The sequence below is a fragment of the Silurus aristotelis genome, assembly GCF_946808225.1.
Source record: "Silurus aristotelis genome assembly, chromosome: 11".
NCBI lineage: Eukaryota > Metazoa > Chordata > Actinopteri > Siluriformes > Siluridae > Silurus > Silurus aristotelis.
In genome coordinates, this window is record NC_139584.1 from 11,524,970 (window position 1) to 11,549,379 (window position 24,410).

The window sequence follows — 24,410 nt, forward strand, 5'->3', positions numbered from 1 at the left end:
CCACCACTCGCTGAAACCAATGTGTGTCTGATTTGTTATGGTCCGACAGGGAAAGGGTTAAAGAAATAAGCGGCCGTGCTAACAGCCACCTAACAAATGGCGAACACGTTATATGGACCATGAAATGAACACTCAGGCTATGTGAATGTAGAAGGCCTTTCAGCACCACGGTCAGCAACAATGAGCCTGTAACACCTCACTGCCTGAGCAATGGTATTCACGAGACAGACACAGAGGGAAAAGAGGCTATGCTTGGATTTCAAAGAAGGAATGTACAGGAGAAACTGCTCCATTATAACTAGCTTCGAGCTTAATAACACATTGTTGACAGAATAGAAGCAGTGGCTGAGCAGTAGTGTACAAGAATTAAGTGAAATTGATGCATCCTGGACGTAAAATGGCAGTGATGGCATGCCAATAATACATCTAAATTACTGATAATGGAATGTGTTTGATACAGTTACAAAATATAAAAACAAGCTTTCAAAACCATGTGTTAAAATGCAAAACTGTATACGCTAGACACTAGTCTTCCAAGGGACTCTCATTTATCGTTTTTCATAAAGCATAGGCATACGCAATAGGCATGACAGAAGAATACATGAGGAGTGGCTTGTCTTCGTACAAAACCCACACCTAAATGACTCGAGGGCACACAATACAATATATATCTATGTGCAACAGCAATAACAAACGCAACAGGGTATTCACTGCTACTCCACCTAATTAGCATTCCCAAACCAAAATGCCAAGCAGACCATATTTTACTTTAATAGGTTCACCATTTTGCACAAGCACATGCCTTTGCAGTCCTTTCTATCGAAATCGAACAGTATCTGTCTGAGAAAAAAACGATTTGTGCCGTACAGAAAAAATTTTTAACATAAACTGAATCCTCATTTGACCTCTGTTATCCATTACCAGCACACTGCATAAAACGACAGCACCTGAAAACATCTTGAAATATCCTGAATATAATCCAGTTTGTTTAGTATTTCTACTTATCTGATCAACAATTTTAAATAATTAAAAGACATTTGTACCCATTTTAATCTGGATATAATCCATCTTCATTTGAGAATACAATCATTTGGATTTTACAAAACGTTTCATATGGATTTTCGCAGAAAAAAGAAAACATTTATATTTAAAGTCTATCCCCATATCCACACATTCACACACCGGGATCATTTAAAAGATGAGAGAAAAGTGGAAATCCAGAGGAAACCCTCACAAGCATGCATAGAAACTCCACACAGACAGTAACCCGAGTTCTGGAAAGAAGTGGAAACCCCGAAGCTGTGAGAAAACAATGGTACCTGCTGCATCACTCCGCCACCCTTCAGCACCTAGTGAGCAGATTCGTAAGGGAAGAAATTATAAAACTTTACCCGAGTGTCTTGGAGGAAGCTCAAAATGTCAAGAAAAAAAAAAAAAAAAGCATACTGGAGTTTGAGAGCACTCGTAAATCAACAGCGACAGTGACATTAAAAGATTCATTCCATGTGGATGAGGAAAAATCTCTGACAGTAAATAAGCCATTTAAATCACAGCATGTGGGTGTGACCTCGGAGCAGACCTGTACTTCTAAATTAGAAACTACATGTACACTATGAGCCCCGCAGGCTTGTCTGCTCAGCTTAATCATGTTTACCACACAAAACTTCTGGAATAGAAACACTGGACCCACACACACACACACAAGAAAAAACAAGGTGACCGACTGTTATTGAATTTATTCAGCAGGTCTGTCCATGGCTTTGTACCTGTTATTTAAACATTTCTATCATCATCACAATCATTTTTTAAATTACAAAGAAATAGAAGAAACAAGGCTTTTGGAACATTGATTTTTGTTTTTATGTCAAAGAAAATAAAAACATTATTGCATTCTGTTTGTACAAGCTCTGTCATTTAACTCTATAATCAGGTTGACAGCAGCCATGGTAGAAATGGCAAACAGAAATTGCTTCATAAAAAAAAATTTACCCGGTCAAAAATTATACTGACAAACATTTGTGCACACCTGACCATAAGATTTGTATGTGCTTTATGAACATATGAACAAACATTTAGTCCCCAATACTTGTTATAATAACCTCCTCTCTTCTGAAAAGATGTCCCACTAGATTTTGGAGTGTGCTTGTGGAGATTTCTGCTCATGCAGCCAAAATGACTGTAGTGAGGAGGCCTAGGGTTGATTCAGTGTTCCAATTCAATCCAAATGTGTTCAGCAGGTTTGAGGTCAAAGCTCTATAGCAGGCTACGCCAACCCATGTAAACCATATCTTTCTGCTTTGTGCACAGGGGAAGTGTCATGCTGAAGCATGTTCAGGTTTTCTAGTTCAAATGAAGAAAGAAAATGTGATGCCTCCGCATCCAAAGTCATCAGATACAGTTTTGTGCCTTTAACATTGTGGTAAGTTACTTACATCCAAATGAAAAAGCTAAATATTTCCCTCTATATTTAAAGCCTAATCTACAATAGGAAACAAATTCTCACCTTAATAATCAGAATCCCAGGCTCTGTATCCTTGTGTCACTCACAACATTTAAACACAAGGCTCCTGTTACCATTTACATTATAGTTATTCTCTTTCAACCATCTTATTTCCTCCTTTTTCTCTGTTTTTCTCTCTCTCTCTCTATGTATCTATCTAAAAAAAAAGCAGGTTGTCATTTTCCTGAGAAACCAGAAGGCGTGAACCCCTCCGTCCTGAAAATGTTCCCATGCTGGAAAACTTTGCAAAGCACTATGACTGTTACAAAGTATAGACTCCTAACAGTTAAAAAAAATATATATAAAAAAACTTCACACATCAATGATTACACATTTTTCTTTGTTAAACAACACACTTTTTAACCAATTTAATATTAACAGTAGGTAATGTGCCGTGTCCTTGATGCAAGTCCGTGTGTATACGCTATTACTATAGAAATAGTAATGTATTCACATTTACACTATATTATGTAAAAGCCAAAATGTCTGAGTCATGTGGTTATTCAAAAATAATTCACACCTTCTAACCAATCAGATTCAAGAATTCAACTGCATTTTGTAATAAAACTACTCAGCCTACTAATCTGATTGTACAAGAGGGTGTTCCAAGAATTCTTATATTTAGTTTTACAGCAGTTTTCCATTCTAAAGTTTCTATCACTCCACTTGTCTGTGTTTGCCATTCAATTTCTAATAGTTCATTAGAAGGAAACTACATTGTTACTACTCTTAGTATGGGCTGTCAGTCAATCTGTAGATTGTACAGCAACACTTAACCTTCTATCCAGCTGTGACTTTGAGAAGTTTTAGTTGACAGAGCAAAAATGTGTTGTTGGATTTTGACATAGGTCATAATACTCTAATAATACAATACAATTTCTTTCAGCTTCTCCCATTAGGAGTCGCAACAGCGGATCATCCATATTCATGATTCGCATGTTTGATTTGGCACATGTTTTCACGCTGGATGCCCTTCCTAACGCAACCCTCCCCATTTATCCGGGCTTGGGACCGGCACTAAGAGTGCACTGGCTTGTGCAACGCTAATGGCTGGGGTTGGTTCCCTGACCGGGGATCGAACCCAGTCCTCAGCGGTGAGGACCACCAGGGAACCTCTAATAATACAATATATGGACAAATGTTTTTGGACAACTGACTATAAGATTTGTATGTGCTTTTTGAATATCCCATTCCACATTTGCTGTTATAATAACCTCTGCTCTTCTGGGAAGATGTTCCAATAGATTGTGGAGTATGCTTGTGAAGATTTGTAAAGACAGGTATCGATGTGTGGTTGAGCTCTTTAGCAGGCCACCATGCAGGCCATGTACACTATATCTTCATGGAGCTCCAGTGAGATTGTCATGCTGGAACAGGTTTGGGTCTTCCAACTAAAGTGAAAGAAAATATTTGATGCTGTTGCATCCAAAGACATCTTAGACAATTGTGTGCCTCCAACTTTGTGGTAACAATTTAGTGAAGAACCACATACTTCTGGAATAATCAGGTGTCCCAGTACTTTTGTCCATATAATGTATGTTCTTGGACTCAACCTAAACCACCACTCTGCCTATCTCTCATGGGGGAAACGTGTCTCCTAAGACATGCCAACTACATCTCGCAACGAAACCGTGAAAAGGGGAAACGGTGTCACTGTAATGAATCTATATTACTATTAAAAACTGCATTTTTTTAAACTCCTAAATGGGCAAAGAGGTCTTTGTGGCCCTCTGTGTCAGAATCCTAAATATAAAAACATTCTTAATTACCCATTTGTCACAGGAGAGACTTTCAGTCAACGCTAACGTTAATAGCACTCTCTCTGCACAATGATTAATTCAGTCAAACCTCTATCCCAGCTTCTCATTAAACTCCGAAACTCTTCCCTAAACATCTTTCATGTTTTTTCTCACACGAAACATTCCTGCCTCCCCAGCTAAGCAGAAGCATTTATTTAACCCTGATTTCAGCAGCTTTCCCTCCAGATTAACAGTTTGAAAACAGTTTGGAAGCCTGTCATGTTTCAACACGGCTATAATGATGCAGAGGTTTTCTCCACTAGGTGACTTTAATTAAAGATATTTATATCTGACTCTGTGCACTGTACATTCACACATACACTTGTTGGGAATATATAAGAGTATTCCTTGAGGTATTGCTTTACACGCATTATATTTGACAAGCACGTCAATCCTAATAATCCTGGCAAAACAACACAGTTTTCTGGTTTAATTAAATTCGTGCTCATCTACAGTATACGTCAATCAAAAACGAACCAATATTTTCAGAGACTCTTGCTTTTGCGAGATTTCTTTTTAGGGGCAAATGAGCAAGGCGATTCCAGGATGACGCGTGATTCAGGACAAAGGATATAAGCACCAACCCAGTCCAGTATCTTCAGTTCCAGTGTGAAAATAAAAAAAAACTGCTATCACAAGAGGTTATTAGTGTTCATTTGAGGCTCCCGTTATCTTGTCATGTTCCTGCAGATTCAGGTGAATGTTTACTGAAATCTGGGTTTTAATTTGCAGCTACGCTCTGTAATAAGCTCTTAATCAGGGTCCTTCAGGTGCTTTCTAACCAGGTTACATCTGGCACATCATCAGCCTGCAGCTCCACATGCTCTCTGCCGTGTTTTGTTGATCAAATTTCTAACCAGTCTCCTGATGACAGCATCATTTGTTTTGCACAGAGTGCTGAAAAGCAGGTTTGTTTGCCACGGTGCAATGAGGAACTATCCATTCCGAAAAAGCGGTTTCGACTTTGCTTAAATCTTCATTCACTGTCTTGTTTAGTGCCACGCTTTTATAGACTCGTGCGTCGTAAAATTTGTTTTCAAATATAAATGTGGATATGTATATGCACGAGAGTTATGCCTTATTATTTCACCTTGCCAACCAAGTCTAACCAACTCCGGGAAACTCGGCAGCACATTTTATTCCGAGTTTGTATATTTTCAGTCGAGCTCAGGGTTCTAATGAGAAGTTTTTGTTTCAGGTGAGGAGTTTAAGAGGTGATGTGGGTTTATTTCCTCCCCAAAGAGAGAAAAGCTTCTACATCCATAAGACAAACACCAGCTGTTTACTGACAGCAAACAGTCTCTCTTTCCCGAGCCCAGGGTACCTCAGACATCACCAGGAGAGCTGAAGATAGGGAGGAGGAAGATTCGCCTGACTTCATTGTACATACACTGTGACTGGGACAGGCATTTTCTGCACTTTCTCTTCTATTACATAAGCAAACTGCAAAACATTTACAACAACCTCTAAAAAAAAATACAAGAACGATTTTCTTATACAGAGTGAATCTTCCTTCAAAAAGTCTATATTTCAGTGCTGTCATAAATTATTCAAGCGATGCTCAGGGTGTCATTTGGGTTTTCCACATCGCTAAACATGCCTCGGCGAAAAAAAATGGATATTTGCTTCCATTATTATGTCAACCATAAACAGATCAGTGAAATATATGACAGATGAATTAACTGTTAAATTAACTTGTAAATATTCATCAGAATAACGATTTGATGTAAAGATGACACGCTATGTCAAGTTCTCATGACTTATGCGAAGTATAACATCTGCATACAGGTTCTGTCAAGGGCTCTCAACATGACAAATGCCTTCATTTGAATTTTTGTACTAAACTGTTTATGTTCTGGGGCATTATAAGTCAGGCAGGTACAGGGCGGAAGTTTATGAAAGATGTATGGTGGATGGATATGAAATGTCAGCGGCTACTGTGCTATTCGAGCTCTAGATCTAGCTCACTTGGGATCAGAGAGTCGCTCAGATCATCATCTGACCTACCACATCACGAGTAAGTGCAGATTTCTTTGACATTCTTCTCCTCTGTCACTGTACCAGCAGCCTTGAGCACCACAACACATACTGTCAGGTCCTGGCTATGATTTATGGATCGGCACTATTCTGAGCGCCACCGACCCCCAGGTGCTGCTGGAAGATAACATCCGGCATGGACCAACGCCCATCATGGGAGGCATCATTTCTGCTTTCGCTGCTCACTCTCACACCCTGAGGGTGAGCATGACTAGGTGCAGTGTGTGTGCGTGCTTGTGCATGTGTGTTTTCACAGTACATCAGTACATCATATGCCAGCACATTAAAGAGCAAACCTCTTCAAGAACGCCACAACTATAAAACAAACTCAAAAACTAATTTAAACTGCTTCAACAAATTCATTTAAGTTCAATAAATTCATTCAAACAACAGCTTTGGTAAAAACCAGAGCATATCCTGGTAGCATTGCAAACCAGGAAGGACAAGGAACCAATCATGTACACATTCATGCTCTCTTTCACACGTTGGAGCAATTGAAGAGAGGACAGAGAGGAACAGAAAAACATGGAGGAAACACACATGGAAATGTGGAAAACATGCACAGAAACTCTGCACACACAGTAATTTGAGATCGTGATCGAACCGGGGACCCTGGAGCTGAAAGGCAGCAGTTCCCAGATACCCTATTATTTACATGAGAAATAATAAAAAATTAAATAAAAATCAATGAGAAGAACCTGGGGTATAGCCATTTCCAGTTTCCAGCATTCAAGTTTGGTTGGCTGAGCTCATCTTTTCAAGAAATTGATAAACTATGTGAAACTGTCAGGGGGAAAAAAAAGTCACCTGTTCTTATAGAAAAGCAACACACGCAATGATGATATGGCCCGGCAAAATTGTGAAGAAATACATGCGGTGTTTCAAATTGTGCAAGAATTAATCATCGTATACTCTAATTTAAATCCAGAAATGGCACGATTGTTAAAACAGCCTTCGTTCATTTGTGTGTTGGTTGGTTTCTTTTTCGACATTAACCATGTTGTCGACGGTGGCCGTTCAAAAACAACCATATTGGCTTTACTTAACCACATTAGCCATGAACACAGATTGACAGCATTTTTCTGCGCTGCCCCCACATCAAATAATACACAGCAAATGGCGTTCAATACAGCCTCATACCCATGAAATTGGGAGATACAAAAACAATTTTGAAGTAATAAGTGGGAGCCGCTGAATGGAATGGAAATGCAAATGCAGCCACGGTCTTGAGTACATGTCTTAGACCGAGACAGCAAGCACTTGGCTTTATCCATAATATCCACAATCAGTGCATTATGAGTGTCATGCAAAGGCACAACATGTTTGCATTTTGTAATTTGTGCCTTTTCATAACTTCAATAAAAGAGCAAGAGCAGGCATAGCTAATGGGGAGCGAGGGCACTCAGAAGGTGCAAGCATAACAGACAATGAGATAATCTAAATAAACACATCTTTTATGACAAATGAACAGACCTTGTCTAACACTGGGCTGTGGTAGGCATTTTCCAATAAGATTCTAGTCAGAGCTAATCACAGAATGACAAAATACAAAGCATGGGCAATTTAACAGCAAAATAATAAAGTTGTCTGCATTTTATTACAAAGGATACAGACATTCCGAGTGCTGTCTAGAACCATATTTCCAATGGCTACAATGGCTTTGCTTTGTGTAAAATTGTTTACAAAAACATGTAACTATGCATGCAAATGAGTTTCTATTGGAATTTGAAGCTAACAGCACCTGTGGATTAACTCGTCCTTGCTTGGTTTAGTTCCATGCAGCGTTGAGAACTGCTTAAGGATCGGCTCTGAGTCTGTGGATGCCAAATAACAGTTCACTTCGACAGCTGTGCATCTCTCCACCAAGCCCCTGCCATCACTGCCACCCCCCATTGTAAATAAACACAGGAAAAACATCAAGAGAACAATTTAGAGAGTAATTAGCGCAGATGAACAAATGGCGGCGAGCGAGGGAGGGGGGGCCGTGTAGCTGATTAAACCAAGCACCCATACAGAAACAACAGCGGAATCAAAAGCATTGGCCTGTGCTGTTCAGCATCTCCTCACCACTTAATAAAACACCACACACACACTCCCAAGCATAATAAATCTGACCCTAATAGAAACTGTAGTGCTATTGTTTAGGTGTGTAGAGCCTGAAGCTTTGCTACTCAGACTTATAAACAACAGGTTACAACAGAGATAGAAAGAGATGGAGAAAAAAAGACTTGTTGAATCACTCTATTATTACCCAATTGCCTGAAAGTGTGTGTATTGTCATGAAAATGATCTAAAACCGTCAATGCATGTATGTATACATATGCAGTTTGTATAAAAGTATAGATTTACTGTTCTCTAAAAAACTCAACATACAGCCATTATTGTCTAAATCTTGGTGATGTGTTTTGGGTCGCTATTATGTTGGAAAACTGCCGTTAGGCTCAGGAGGGCATCATGTTCTGCTTCAGAATGTCACAGCAAATGTTGGAATCCATGTTTCCCTCAATGAAACGTAGCTCCCCAGTACCAGCAGCACTCATGCAGCCCCAGACCATGATGCTACCACAACCAGGCTGGCAAGGTACCAGGGCATACCCACGCATGCTAGACAACATCTGAGCAAAACAAGTTTATCTTAGTCTCATCAGACTCCACAGGACATGATTCCAGACTTCAGTAATTCATGCTCTTGGACAGGTTGTCTCCAACATGCTTTCTTGTGAGCCAGCTTCATAAGAGGCTTCCTTCTGAGATGATGGCCATGCAAACCTTTATGCATGCAAATCTGAGCTTGTGTGGTAGGCAAGTACCACAGTGATGCACATGCATGTGAAAAGAAAACACACTGGTGTCACAGATGAAGCGGAAACATCAGCACGGTAAACAAAAAACAGTATAATTCTCATCGTGTGAAAATGGTATAGTTTAACAAAGTGCTATTGTGTAACTTCGGGACAGTCGCACTGGATCTGTTCTGTTGTGACTCGCGAGCATCAGGTTGTGCAATCATCTAACAACATTGTGATGGATTCAATTAAAACGGTGCAAACATACAATAAAAATCTAAAAGCAGTATATATATATATATATATATATATATATATATATATATATATATATATATATATATATATATAGAGAGAGAGAGAGAGAGAGAGAGAGAGAGAGAGAGAGAGAGAGAGAGAGAGAGAGAGAAAGAGAGAGAGAGAGATAGATAGATAGATAGATAGATAGATAGATAGATAGATAGATAGATAGATAGATAGATAGATAGATAGATTATGCAAATAATTAAAGGGTATGCTAGTATGAAAAGACTTTTTAATCACTGCAATAGTTGTAGAATTTGCATCGAATGTAATAATTATTTATTAAACTCTATTAAAGCCTTATGTATGGACCCATAGCTGAATAAGAATCTTCAGACACGTAGACATCATCCAACAGTAAAACACAAAGCCACACCGTAATCCCAGAAAGTGTAAGTACAGTATACACATGTGGTTAATGTAAGAGATCGAGAGATGTGGATCGAGAAAATAAGTAGAATATTTTGTGGCAAGAGGTTAATCCAGCACCATCGTTTTTTAAAAAGCTGACATTCAAGAACATTTTTGGTATTATGAGGTCGATGGGGGAAAAAGAGCTAGACAAGACCTTTTCTGATAAAGGCCTGATGTGGCAAGATTAAATATGAGAAATCACAGCAGGTGTTTCCTCCCAGAGCTAGTCTTAACAAGTTAACCAGCATTAGCAATCTGTTGTGGCTAATCAAAAAAACCTTGAACGGACACTTTATTAAAAGAGGGGGCCTTCAGCTCAATAAGTGGGGGGACATGGGATCGTTCGCCACATTTATTGCTAAGGATCCGAAAAAAAACATTTCCCATGCCATACTAGCATTTTGTTTCACAGACAGCCACACCAACGCTTTACAACTGTTTCAAATTATTGGGAATTGTTTCAGTGTTGCATCGTAACCTCCTGTGTTGTAATTAAATTGAATCATTGAGGTAAGTAAGGCCTAAATCCACACGATGGTGGGCTACAGCATTTACATTAGCATGCAGATCTAATCTGAAGCTTTGATACTGGTAGGTGAGTGTGTAAATGCCACCACCAGTGTGTGTTCATGGTAGGTGTATACTGTATAGCTCTCTGCATGGAGTCCAGATGCATGTCATAATGTATGAACGTGTCACTTTCACCATTTGTGCTGCATTTTAAAGCATTTCAATTAAAATGGCTTTAGAATCTGCACTAAGAAAATGTTATTAAGGATATAATAAGCAGTCGTGAGGAAAAAAAATAGCTTTAGTAGCAACACACACTGCATATTGCTTTTCTACTTTAGTCATATTAGTTATTGTATGATGACTATGAAGATTCAGTGAATGTAAAAAAAAAACAGTTAATATTAAACAGACCTTTTGTTCACACTAAAATCTTATACATTAACAGGTATCACAGTCTCACAGCATTTTGTTTTATTGATTGATACTACATAAGTGTAGTAGTTTTCAGTAAAAGCGGCAGCAGATACAGTAAAGACCTAGACCTGGGTGACTGCGGCTTCCGGTGACTTACAGGTAAAGTCCCCACACTCCCTCACCAGAGCCTGATCTTTAGATGTGGCACAGATGTTCTTTCATTTTCACTGGCTGTAGAAATCCCCCTGTAACAGAAGGCTCCAGGGAGACAGCGAAGAGAGACACTAAAAAGCCAAGTACATACAGAAACAAGCAGAGGGGAAAACACCAGCTGCCAGAAGGCACGTATTACAAGTAAAGGAGGAGAAAGTGACAGGAAATGAGGTCATTTGTTGAATTCATTTTGTTCCATTAGATATGTTGAGTTATTTGCTATTAGACATGACTCCCTGTGTGTGTATCTGTGTGTGCATATACCTAACATCAAAAGCCACCTTAGAGCCACACATCCCTACTGTTCTCAAGCATCTCCACCACACACAAGAGAACTTCAAGCTCTGGCAGCCCCACCTTGATTGTGGCCGTGTCCATTCTAAAGTCCACCAGCAGGCTTAAATGTCAGTACACACAGAGCGTGTGCGTGTGTGTGTTTGTGTGCGTGTGTGTGTGCGTGTGTGTGTGTGTGTGTGTGTGTGTGTGTGTGTGTGTGTGTGTGTGTGTGTGCACTCACACTGGCCATGCTGATAAAAGGCCATTATGCAGCTTTGGAGAGGCGGTCTCAGAGGCCGGCCTGTGCCAAAGAGCTGATATTACACAGCACAATCTCTAGCTGCCTTCCCAGAACATAGCACCAAGAGCAAACCGGACACGCCCATTCCTGGAACTATCTCTCACTTATACACAGACTTGCTCACACACACACACACACACACACACACACACACACACACACACACACACACACACACACACATTACCACACCCTAATACTCTGCCTCTTGCTCTCTCTTTAGCCCACCTACACACACAGACACATGCTGGCTCTCACACACTCTAACCGACAACAGCAAGAAAAATCAATATGCATCTCATCCATTACAGCAATCACGGACAGGCCGGGGAATTTTCACTCATCTCCTCCCATTTTACAGCTACAAAACACCCATTCCTTATACAACACACTCGCATCAGCTAAAAGCAAGCTTTGACTTCTTATTCAGAAACGGAGAATGGCTAAAAGGAACTTTAAAGACTTCCATTAAAAATATCATCAAAGCCTAAATCAATTTCGAGCTAAGAGAAAACTGTCTGTGTGTGTGTGTGTGTGTGTGTGTGTGTGTGTGTGTGTGTGTGTGTGTGTGTGTGTGTGAGAGAGAGAGAGAGAGAGAGAGAGAGAGAGAGAGAGAGAGAGAGAGCGAGAGAGAGAGAGAGAGAGAGAGAGAGAGAGATCTGAGCATTTGTATATATAGACTTGTTGCTGTGTTATCATTACTGATATTTTATACAGCAAAAAAGTACATATCCTATACATTAAATGCTTACAGAAATCAGTTTACTGCTTTCATTTGGCACAGGATTACTACAAAGTACACACCACCCTTAATATGTTCAACTTTACATTTATCCTCTATTATTGCACTATATGTATTACAGCTGCATGAGCAGCTGGGCCTACAGGGTCCCCAAATGAAGACCAAGCGCTAAAGACAGATATTGTATAACCTTAAATAGAGCTCCCTACTGATATGTGTGTAACACCTCTTTCTTACACACGCACGCACATTTGGACTGCACAGCACAGTTTGACAGAATCCAGAACATTATAAAGGTATTGGTGCACTATATTTAAACCGAAATAATGCAACCAAATACAAATATTATTCTGACTGAACATATAATGTGACCTAAAAGCTTTTTTTATATATATTTGAATAGATGGTGCACTTTGTTTTATTCTGTTTTATCAGCCTAAATCTGATTGAGATTAAAGGTGTGCATCTAAACCGATATACTCCAGGATGCAGACTTTTTTTGTTGTTGCATTCCTGCTAAATAATTGAATAACCATGAAGCTCGCATGACAAAGAGTGAGCACTTCCATTACAAGAAGCATGCTTCATTGACCAATGTATATACAGGGTTTATTTACTCATCCTTAGTAACTGCCTGGTCGGGATCGTGGTGCTTTAAATTCATTTACATTTTGTTAGATAATAATATGTGCAGGTACGAACAGAATAACTGATCGAGTAGCATCACAAACAATCTTCTAAAAAAAACATTTATGATCTTTAGTGATGTAGATGAGGTTGGGGGAATGTTGGAGCCAAAATGTACAGACTATGCTCCATTTCTACTTCAGGCTTAAAGCTCGAAACAGCATGAATACAAATAGTGGAGAATTAAATGTGCACATACAGATACAAGTTATACATGCCTACTTGGCCTTATGTCAGTATTTGTTATTGAAAAAATACACTATATGGACAAATGTTTGTGGACATCGACAATGAAAATTGTATGTGCTTTTTGAACATGCCTTTCCACACTTCGTACACATTTGCTGTTATAATAACCTCCATACTACTGGGAAGATGTTCCACTATATTTAGGAGTGTGACTGTGGAGATTTATGCACATTCAGCCACAAGGGTGCAGTAAGGTTAGGTTAGGCTACTCAAGATCTTCATGTAAACCATATCTCCATGGAGCTGGCTTTGTGCACAGGGGCATTGTCATGCTGGAACAGATTTGGGTCTTAGAGTTCAAGTGCAGAAAAAATGTAATGCTACCGCATCCGAAGACATCCTGTACAATTGTGTGCCTCCAGAAGTTTGAGGAAGATCCACATATGGCTAGGAAAGTTAGTTGACCCAATTCTTTTGTCCATATAGGGTGTCAGTAAAAGTAAGCAAGAAGATGTGGTATCTTCTGTCGGCACTGTTCTTACCTTATAAAGAATGAAACCTAATGTGAAGCTCATTAGTCTGCAACATGATATACGGGGCAACGAGATTAAAAAAGAGCGCTGATTTTTGCTTTGCGGCGACATCTTTTCCACGGTTGAGCAGAACGATTTGTTAGCACACATATATGAAAAATTGTCGTGAGCACTCCCTTTCATTAGCAGCAGTTGGAAAAGATCCAACAACATTGTGTGTGTCTCATATGAAGTGTTAGCCCTCACCCTAGCACATTGATAACTGTCATGTGATACAAGGGAATTGCAGGAGGTGGCAAAGCAGCACACATTTTTTAAAAGGTGTCGTTCTTCTCTGTGGAGGAAAACACTTTAATTTACATACAAGAATCCACAAACAACAACAACAGCAACAACAACAATATAAAGTATGATTTGGGACCACTATTAGCCACCAGAAAAGCTTCAGTGTGCACTGGCACAGATTCTACATGTCTCTGGAACAGTAGTGAGTAGTGTTTTGATGAGAGTGTTTTGGAAAGAGCCCTTTAAAATGCCAGTCCAAAAACCCCCTAGGTGTTCAGATCTGGTGACTGTGAAGGCCACAGCATATGATTATTTCCCTGCACCTTTCATATCCCATCAGGATGGAAATGTTTCATCATAGGATAAAGGTGATTTGACAGAATAACTTTGTATTGATTTGCAGCAACGCTTCTATCTAAACGCACAAGTAAACCCGAACCATGCCAGCAATACATTTATCAGTGGAATAACAAAGCGACTGGATTTTTCCTTTCATTTCTCTCATGTGACTGTATTGTTAACAAAAAAAAAAATTAATGACAGTGTCATTCATTTAATGCAAACATCAGCATTATACCTGAGGGAGGAGGCCTTATGTTCCTGCTCATAAAATGTAAATCCTTATTCTCCTCTTTGAGTCTGCAGTGTTATTTTTTCTTATAGCACAGGGGCAATAAAACACATGGATCATTGCAGTCTCAAAAGCACCTCTAAACAGTTGCAGAGTAATCAACCCACATGTTCTAACCCCCAATCCCCCCCCCCTTCTGAAAAATGTGTCGAGATTCTGAGGTAACAGGTTTTTATTTATTTATTTATTTTTTTTTAGGGGGAAGGGGTTGGTGGTATTGGGGGGTGGCATCCATCTATCATAAAAACGTTATGCCGCAGCCAATTTCCACAAAGCTGCTAAGCTGATTGAGGCAGCCCAAATCTGTTTCACCAGCTTACATCCCTTCAAAATGGCCATCTCAGTTCCAATATCACGGGCTTTTACTGTTTCCTATTCCCCTGTTCTTGGCGCAGAGTTGGGAGTTGGCAAGCTTAGGAGGATAAAACATTCGGACTCCCCTGCACTGGTCCTGATATCTCTATAGTGCAGAGCTTTTCACATACACTCATGCACACATATACACATGCAGACTGTCTATTAACTTACCCGTGTTATGGATTTTTTTGCTGTTTATTTTTTTTCCTGACACAATATCACAAAATTTAACACACATTTCACCTGTTTGGAATATGTATGTGACAACAACCTTGATCTAATGCATACCCGCCGAAAGGTTCACTAATGCATGTCTGGATATGCATTTTTATACACATCCCTAACCATACGATCACTACCGTGCAACCCTGTTCAGTAGATGAAACTCGTACTAGACCTCATTTTCAATGGAAATTGGAACGATAGAAAAGAGATTACAAGGAGGAAAGGTACAGGAGGATGGGGGAATGTGGTGGGCATCAACAAAGCTGCTTCAAAACCAATAGGGTAAAGGTTTCATTCTTGCCACCTGTAGTCTATTTATTGTATGTGTATGTGTGTGTGTTTTTTCTCCCCTTGCTGTTCTTTCCTTTTTTTTGCCACAGCAGCAAATATCCTGTTGGCGCAGGATGCAGAAGCGTATCTGGCCTTAAAATCGATCAGGCTCCTAGCGAAGACCTCCCATTCATCTCTTTGCCCATAAAATTTGATTAGCGCTGACTACAGCACTGCAGAGAGATGGGCCGATATAGAGCCAGGCTACACAAGGCAGCTACAGCGTTCTGCATTTTCATCTATTCCCTCTTTCAGTTGTTTTCTCTCCTTTATGCTATACCCCTGTCCTCCTTATGACATGCTCCTTCTTCAAGATACCTACAATCAGGATTTACAGATGCCTGAAGTAGCAATAGAGAGAGAGAAAGAGAGAGAGAGAGAGAGAGAGAGAGAGAGAGAGAGAGAGAGAGAGAGAGAGAGGGAGGCATCAAATGGCTCTCCTGTTGATCCTGTTTGACTCTTAGCGTTAATCAGGAATGTCAGAGCTGATGAGGCTCCAATCAGTGCTAATAAAAGAAAACACAGTCCAACCAAACCCAGCCCTGCCCAGCCCTTTCCCTGATGGTCAGCCTCTATCACCACATATCACTGTGGCATGTGACTACTGCTCCCCACCAATCGTGGCTCTCCGAGCTCGACAGTGGATATCGCCCGTCCGCACGGCGACAAAGATGTGAAAAAAGAGAAGAAAATAGAGTGTGACAGTCCTCAAGCTCAACATCTGAAGTTTACCAACCTGATTGCAAAGCTGGACTTTAAACCAGGCAGATGAAAAATAGAGGACTGGCACTTTATTAGTTACTAGCATAAAAAAAGGCACGTACTATAAGTTATATCAAAGCAAAAAAAAAAAGGCAAATTTCACTATATTTAAAATAGTCACTATTTATATTGAATGTGTTAAAATTCATAAGACGTTTACTTCAGCTGCTGAGTCTCAGTCTGTGTGAGTCTCATTGTATATAATGTGATTTTTCGTGATTTATGATTCAAACTCAAGATGCCTTCAGCCAGAATATCTTTTGAGAATTCATGTCAGCATTTGGGCATAGAATAAATTTCATTAGGCCACAAGACTGTCTGCCTTTGGCACCAAGGGGAAAGAGAGCAGGTCACATTAGTGCAGAGGTTTTAGAATCTTTTGTCAGATCATCAATATGGTAATGACAAGCACACATCATCCGTTGTGTCATTTTAATCTTATGTGACTTTCAAAACTTTTGAAAAGTGCCATCAAAAGTGAAGGAACATATTTAAATATTCTGTGGAAAAAAGATCAGTTTAACTTGAAAAAAGTAGTAAAGTGGCAGTAAAGTGGCTGAACTACATTAGTGAAAGTATTTATTTTTTTTATGTGTGAACAAGAAAAGGATAGTAAAAGAGTAAGATGATGAGGATTGTTAAAAAAAAAAAAAAAAAAAAAAAAGATACAAGAACTAATTTTAGATATAAACACATGGATAGTACGAGCTTTTCACTGTCAGCATGCATCAGTGTCACATGTAAGGTCACTGTCATCACATATATAATAAAAAAAATATAAAAATAAATAAAAATCATATATATATATATATATATATATATATATATATATATATATATATCTTTGCAAACCATGATGTATCTGGCAAGACAAATCAGACAAAGTAAATTCTGTAAATAACAGCTTTTGTTTGTCATGTACATTTTTTTTCACTTATGATTCTGGACTAATGAGACACCCTGCAGTAAGTGGGTTAGTTTCAGTTTCGTACCTGTGTCTCCCGGACATGTTCCACAGTAAAGTTAAACCAGACTCTGAAGCGAGGATTGCATGTGTCCGGTCGGATGAAGAGGTCAAACTCAAATTCATTAATGTAGTCTACGCGGCCCAAATTACCTGCACACAGGGACAGAAAAAGTAAATGAAAGACTGGTTTGCATTTTTAAAGCATTAGAACAACCACATCTGAGCAGCATCCAGCAGTTTATTGCACACAGTTAAAATCCTATCTAACATTTATTTATGTTTCCATATTTAGAAATGTAATCATCATTAACTTTACCGTGAAGACATACATAGCTGACATAGATTTTTGGTAGAAAAGAATCACACACAGACACACAAATACAGAAGCTAGATGGGATGGATGAAGGCTGCAGAAAATCTTGGCGGACACTCAGGTGACAACTGAGACAGCTTTGGTAGCAGATCGTGAAATAACAAGCCTTCAGCAAGACATGCGTCTCGGCATAGCAACCATAAACAAATAAACAAAAACAAACAAAAAGGTGTTTTCTCGTTTTGGTGAGAGCAATAGAAACCCCAAACACGTGTCAAATGTCAAAACAATAATAACTTATTATTATATACGTTTACATTTATTTGTAATGTATATAAGACTAGCACAAGAGGACAAGGAATGCACCATTTGACAATGATTCACAAACTTAAATATTACCAGAGAGATTAGCCTTAACTAAACTAGGTATCAAAGGCATTCAGTTATGGGATAAAAAAAAAGTAAAAATGAAAAATTTTTGTAATGACACTAAATGACACAAAATCTTCTACATCTGCAGCCAGCTCAAAGCTGCTACACTCTGTCATTACATTGTTGTATTATCTTACAAAAACATCAACTCGTCAGGCTGAAAAGATGGATGAGCGTAGGACAGTTGGTCAGGTGATGGAGGAGGGAAAAGTGATGTCCACATCTTGGGGACTGAGAGTGGAATTCACCATGCGGAGCCAGGTAGCTCAGAGCTAATTACCGACAGATGGGGCAACCACCACATACTCAGAGCCGAGACAAGCAGAGCTCACCCCTTCTGTCAGCCAACAACTGAATAGCCACTATACATCAAACTCCGCACTTACACACACACACACACACACACACATACACACACACACCCCACAACTTAGTCACATACAAGTGTTAAACTTACAAATTCCTCATTAAACAACACTTCATAAAATCTATCTATCTATCTATCTATCTATCTATCTATCTATCTATCTATCTATCTATCTATCTATCTATCTATCTATCTATCTATCCATCCATCCATCCATCCATCCATCCATCCATCCATCCATCCATCCATCCATCCATCCATCCATCCAGACAGACAGACAGACAGAGAGAGAGAGAGAGAGAGAGAGAGAGAGAGATAGATAGATAGATAGATAGATAGATAGATAGATAGATAGATAGATAGATAGATAGATAGATAGATAGATAGATAGATAGATAGATAGATAGATAGATAAAATTATTAATTTTTCTTTACAAATATACATGATATATTTATATACATGCTAATCAGGCATAACATTATGACTCCCTATATAATACCAGAACAGTTCTGAGTATTAACAGCATTAACTTCTTCAGCAATACATTAGCGTGCCTGTTGGATCTGACCAACACGTGCATCAATGAGCCTTGGCCCCCCATGACCCTGTCATAAGCGGCAGTTTTGGAGATGCCCTTACCCCGCTGTCTAGACATCACAATTTGGCCCTTGTCAAACTCGCTTAAATCCTTACGCTTGCCCATTACTCCTGCTTCTAACACATCATATTTGAAGATAAAATGTTCACTCGCTGCCTAATATACGTATATATAATATATATAATATATAATCTGTGTCATTTAATCACCGGTAATAATGTTATATTGTCATAATATACACACAATCTTATGTATATATTTGTGAAAAAATGTTAATGAGATTCTGTATAGTATGAAACAACAGTCAAAGGCTGTTCATTCAGAAAAAAAGATGATTTGCTCCGGTCTGACCACAAACCAAGTTGATGCTAGAAATGAAGGAACATGAGCAGAGCTGACTGTTATAGGTCTGGGTGACAGACATGTATAGATTATCAGACAACTATGACAAAGGTCAATGAATGACCTTTTAAACATAACCAAATGAAATGGAAATGCTCCAGTGTTACTTAAATATGACAAAAAATTTAATTAAATCTTGAGTATAATATGCCAGGATCGATAAATTGAAAACAGCACAGTGATTTGTGTGTGTGTGTGTTTGCTGTTTGAAATGGGTTATGCAGATTAATGAAATCGGTTGCAGAGCCTAAAACCTCCAGTGCAAGTTTGCCAGGAGTGAGATGTATTGCTATTCTACATTTCCTTTTATATCTGAACGCTAGTGACAGACTGTAACTCTCAGCAGTGAGAACACATCCCCGCTGCCTGCACCCGAGTCCAAGCTGAGCAAAACACCTTTCCCACCAAAAAGAGCATTGCACTTACATGTAATTTTTATACAATTCAAATGGGCCGTCTGATCGTTATCTGAACTGGTCCGTGGAATAAAAACTAAAAGAATGAGTGTGAGAGGATAAAAAAATGGTAAAAAAAAAATATAGTAATAAGGAAAGATAAAAATGGAGCAGAAATTTTAAATTAAACACAAAGAGGTGACAGAGGGAGAAAGAGAGAGAGAGAAAGAGAAAGAAAGAGAGAGAAAGGGAGAGAGACTCACAGAAGATGAAGTCCCCTGTAGGAGCAATGAGAGGAAACATGGGCAGCTGTGGATGCGCAGGATCGAAAAACAGTGGAATGGTGACCACAGCTGTTCTTCACAGATGTGCCCTGTAATTCTTCACATGCCATTCTGACACATTAACCATTTAAACTGCTTCTGGCATTAAAGAATGGCTAACATAAGTCTGTGACCTACAAACTGTGATACAAAATGACATTGTAACTCGTTCGATTAACAAAACCGATTTATTTAGTCTTGTATTAATTATTATGTTTTTTTTTATATATAAAAATCCCTCCCTGTATTTAGTGAAAATTTGAACTAGTGGCTAGTTAAAAAAAATCTATACTTGAGTTCTGAATTTCATGTTCGGTTTAAATAGAGTTTAATTAATTCAAAACAGTGGTATGGAAATCAGGTCTTTGATCTACGTTAAAAGAGAAAATCTGTCTCAGATAACGAGCGAAGTTCAGCTGCGTTTTAAAATAAATCTAACGTCAGAAAGACAAGTGATATCCTGAGGGATTACGCATATTCAGGTAAAGCGTCCCTCGCAGCACGATCGAAAAGTGAAACTGTTACTTTAATGGAGCTACGTACATTTGCTTTCAGCCTGATAAAACCCATTACGGCACAGGCGTATCAGAGTGGCCTGACGACTCAGGACCATGGAGAGCGTGTGCTACAGTGAGCTGCTGTCCATGGTCTATCAGGGATTCTGCAGATACTTTCAGTCAAATGAGGAATACAGGCCTCAAGGCTCCACATCTATGTTCAGCTTGAGAGGAACAGATATGGATACACCATTGATTTCAGTTTTAATTTTATGGTGTCTGACTCCAAAGTCAGACTATGATGAGCTGTAATCAACACTCGATCGCTCACTTCTTAACCAAAATAAATAGCTCGAGATGGGTCCAGCCTTCATGCACTGAAGGAAAAACGACATTTGGTAAGACAGTTCACTGACAGATAACTCTGAAAAAATCAATGGCTGATTTTATTAGTGTGTGTATGTAGAAGTGTGTGCATGAAGAAGAAACAGGAAAATAGAATAAAAGAGAGCAAGAGAGAGAGAGAGAGAAAGAGAGAGAGAGAGAGAGAGAGAGAGAGAGAGAGAGAGAGAGAGAGAGAGTAAAAGCAATCATAAGAGAGACAATCTGTCTTTAAATGTATAATTCTAGTTTGATCTGCATATTCCTCAGAGGTGTCCTTACTAGTTACAGGTCATATTAATCACCGAGTGTTAGAAGAAAACAGTGCAGTGCTTAAGTTTTAACAAATGGGTTTTTAACAAATAAGAGTAAATGCTTGGTACAATAGTGGGCTGCAAAAAGCGTCTAAGGGAATATACAAGGTTTTGTGTATTTTGCTCCCTTATTTTCACTTTACAGAATTATTCCATACAGAGACAATGGGCTAGAAATATTTCCTCATTTACAAGAAGTTAGTTTAGCCCGCTATCAACAAGCTGGAATAAAAATTCAATATGGAGAAACGAGTGGGAGGCTGAGCATCTGCGATATTATGTGACTGTTTGTTTGTACTCTCATGTGGTTAACCCTATTATGTAAAGGAGGCAAGTAAACACAGTGTGAATTAGCTTTCCTCAGGTACGCTAGCAGTGCGGCAGTGTGTTTATTGTGGGTGGTTTGTAGAAAAGAATGCCAACGTTACCCTCACATCCAGCGAATGTTGCTCTTTACTTCCAGCTGCTCAATTCAGATGTTTATGTCTCAGACAAAACAAAGTGTTACCATCAGCCACAACAAGAGCTGGTGATTGCAGTGCTTCTATATAAATAGGACGGATCTTCATTAGCATTCATCATATGCTTTTACACAAAGCTGCTTTACTGAAAAAGCCTTCGGTTCGTGGCTGTACTGCAGTGCAGGACCATTTATACACAAGCACACACAGAGAAGATGGCTAGGCTAATCCTATTACCAAACTACAAGCCAGGCCAGTCACACCGCTCATCTGGCACAAAGAAGAATTTATACAGCTGCAGTCTACCAGTGCCTGAGGCATGGAGTCAGGCCTCCAAAACTGCAGAGAAAATACACACACACACACACACAGCTCCGCTAACTATATATTACAGCAAACAACACAAAACAAAAATAAATTTCACAGTACATACATTATATGTCATTCCTTTCATAGGTTTCCATTGTAAACATTATTAGACCAGAAACATATGAAAGTACTGGGTCACCTGAATTTTTTCAGGCATATGCAGTACTACCCCGAATTGTTACCATAAAGTGGGAGACACAAAATTGTATAAAATGTCTTTGGATGTGGTAGCATTAAATATTTCTTTCACGATCTAGGAGACGCAAACCTCATGTGCTTCCCATGGGTTGGAGTGAAGGCTCTTGAGTGGCCTGCTATAGAGCCCTGACTTTAACCCTAATGAACACCTTTCGTATGAATTAAAACGCTGACTGCACCCCAGGCCTCCTCACCCTATACCAGTACTTGACTTTATTAACACCCTTGTGGCTGAATGAGCATAAATCTCCACAGGCACACTCCAAAATCTAGTGGAACATCTTCCCAGTAGAGTGGAAGTTATAATCACAGCAAATGGAACTAAATGTGAAATGGGATATTCAAAAAGCACATACCAATCTTATAGTCAGGTGTCCACAGATAATTGTCTGTATAGTGTACATAAAATGTTAACAATTGTAGCAACTATAGATTTCCTGTAATCTACATAATTTATTTTACTTTAAAAATAATTAAAAGTGACCACTGCATTGAATAGTAAAATAATTACAATAATTTCACTTTTCATTCCAATTCCACTAATATGGTGTGCACATAACTCATTTATAACCTGATTTACTCATGAAAAAAATACTAACAAATGAAAAAGTATTACACATTTTCATCTTCTTCACTTTCGGTCTAATCACCTGCAGTACACATGCCTCATGTCACGTCATGTCTTCACTTGACTCATCACTGTTCACACTTACATCATCAGGGAAATAAATCTTCGATTTTTATTAGGTCATTGAAACATTTAAAATCTTTGCTCTCATCTGTGCCCAATGTACAGGCACTTGTCTGTCATTTGAAAGCAGCCTAAATAAGGCATGTACCATATATATTTCTTCAAACATATTTTTGCATAATTAGTGCAAAAACATTTACAAAGTATGATTTTTGATACATATTTTGTCATATTTCGCCAGTTTTCCCTGCATCCCGGGTCACCTACATAACTGATAACATTAAATAAACAAATACTATTTAATAATAATTGAAATAAGTCTAAGACATACTGTATATCAAAGTGAAATTAATTACATTTTTAACAATTTAAAAACTGCTGATGGTTCGATTTTCCATTTCTGATGTCTTTACACAGACCATAAAAGCGTAAATACATTTTAAACTCAACTTTAAAAATCAGAATTTGTAATTAGAACTGATTTCATAACGATGACATGATGTTTCAGCCGTTAGGCCATTATATATTATTGCATAGCGGTAAGTGAGAGATCATTTCCATTTCCTACTGTCCAAAACGCTACAGTAGGAGAGTCTGCGTATCATTAAATGCTTACCAATAAAGCATGTAGCCAAACACGTTTCTCAACCCCTCTATGTTAGAAACTCTATTTGAGATTAGAGGGGACATGGGAGCACAGCCACCTCCTAAATTTACTTTTGCAATGTGCTTGGTTTCATTATTGGAAAACACATCAGCTGCTCCCAAGGGTGAGAATTCCTGGACACAGACAACTGATAAAGCTGGAATTGATTCAAACCCCAGGAAAACACTGTTTGCCTCGGAACCTCATATCAAACTCTGCCCTTGCAGGTTTTTTTTCTCCCTCTTCTAACAAAAGTCTAAAGGCAAAGAGTCACCATGACAACATCAATCTCTCTCTCCCAACTGACCGAGCCATATCTTTATCGTTAAATCTGGATGAGATTACTGCCATGACCTCTAACTTTGTAGAACTCAGTAACAGGTGTCAGGACTGGAAGTGCCTTGAGACAAGCATAAATTAGGCATTAAAATAATACTTTGCTGTAGCGTGGGATTAAATAGGCTGCACTATGCGCAAATGCCAGCTCTAAGCTCAGAGGGCAACGGCTGCTAATTAATGACATCAATTACAGAATGTCACCAAATCACTAGGCTGTCATTAAAATGGCACTAAATAGTGAAATAATCACTCGCATTAGCATTTTTATCAAAAAAATGAAATGGAAAAGTAAATGAAAGAGAACGAAGTGTTTGCATTCCATGTTCTTGGGGGTCTTGCTATTCACTTCTTGCCAACAGAAACTATCAGGCAAAACAGAGCAACATGATGCCTGAGGACCCCAGAACGCTCGGCAGCCT

General features: G+C 38.9%; 1 protein-coding gene across 1 annotated transcript in view; it reads right to left on the reverse strand.

The window, feature by feature from the left end:
* The window catches only part of agbl4 (AGBL carboxypeptidase 4), a 320,509-nt gene that overhangs the window by 280,374 nt on the left and 15,725 nt on the right, over nucleotides 1-24,410 (reverse strand). Inside the window, exon 3 of the mRNA XM_083555525.1 lies at nucleotides 17,290-17,414. Within this exon, the coding sequence (XP_083411651.1) occupies nucleotides 17,290-17,414 (125 nt within the window). The remainder of the gene's footprint in view (nucleotides 1-17,289; nucleotides 17,415-24,410) is intronic.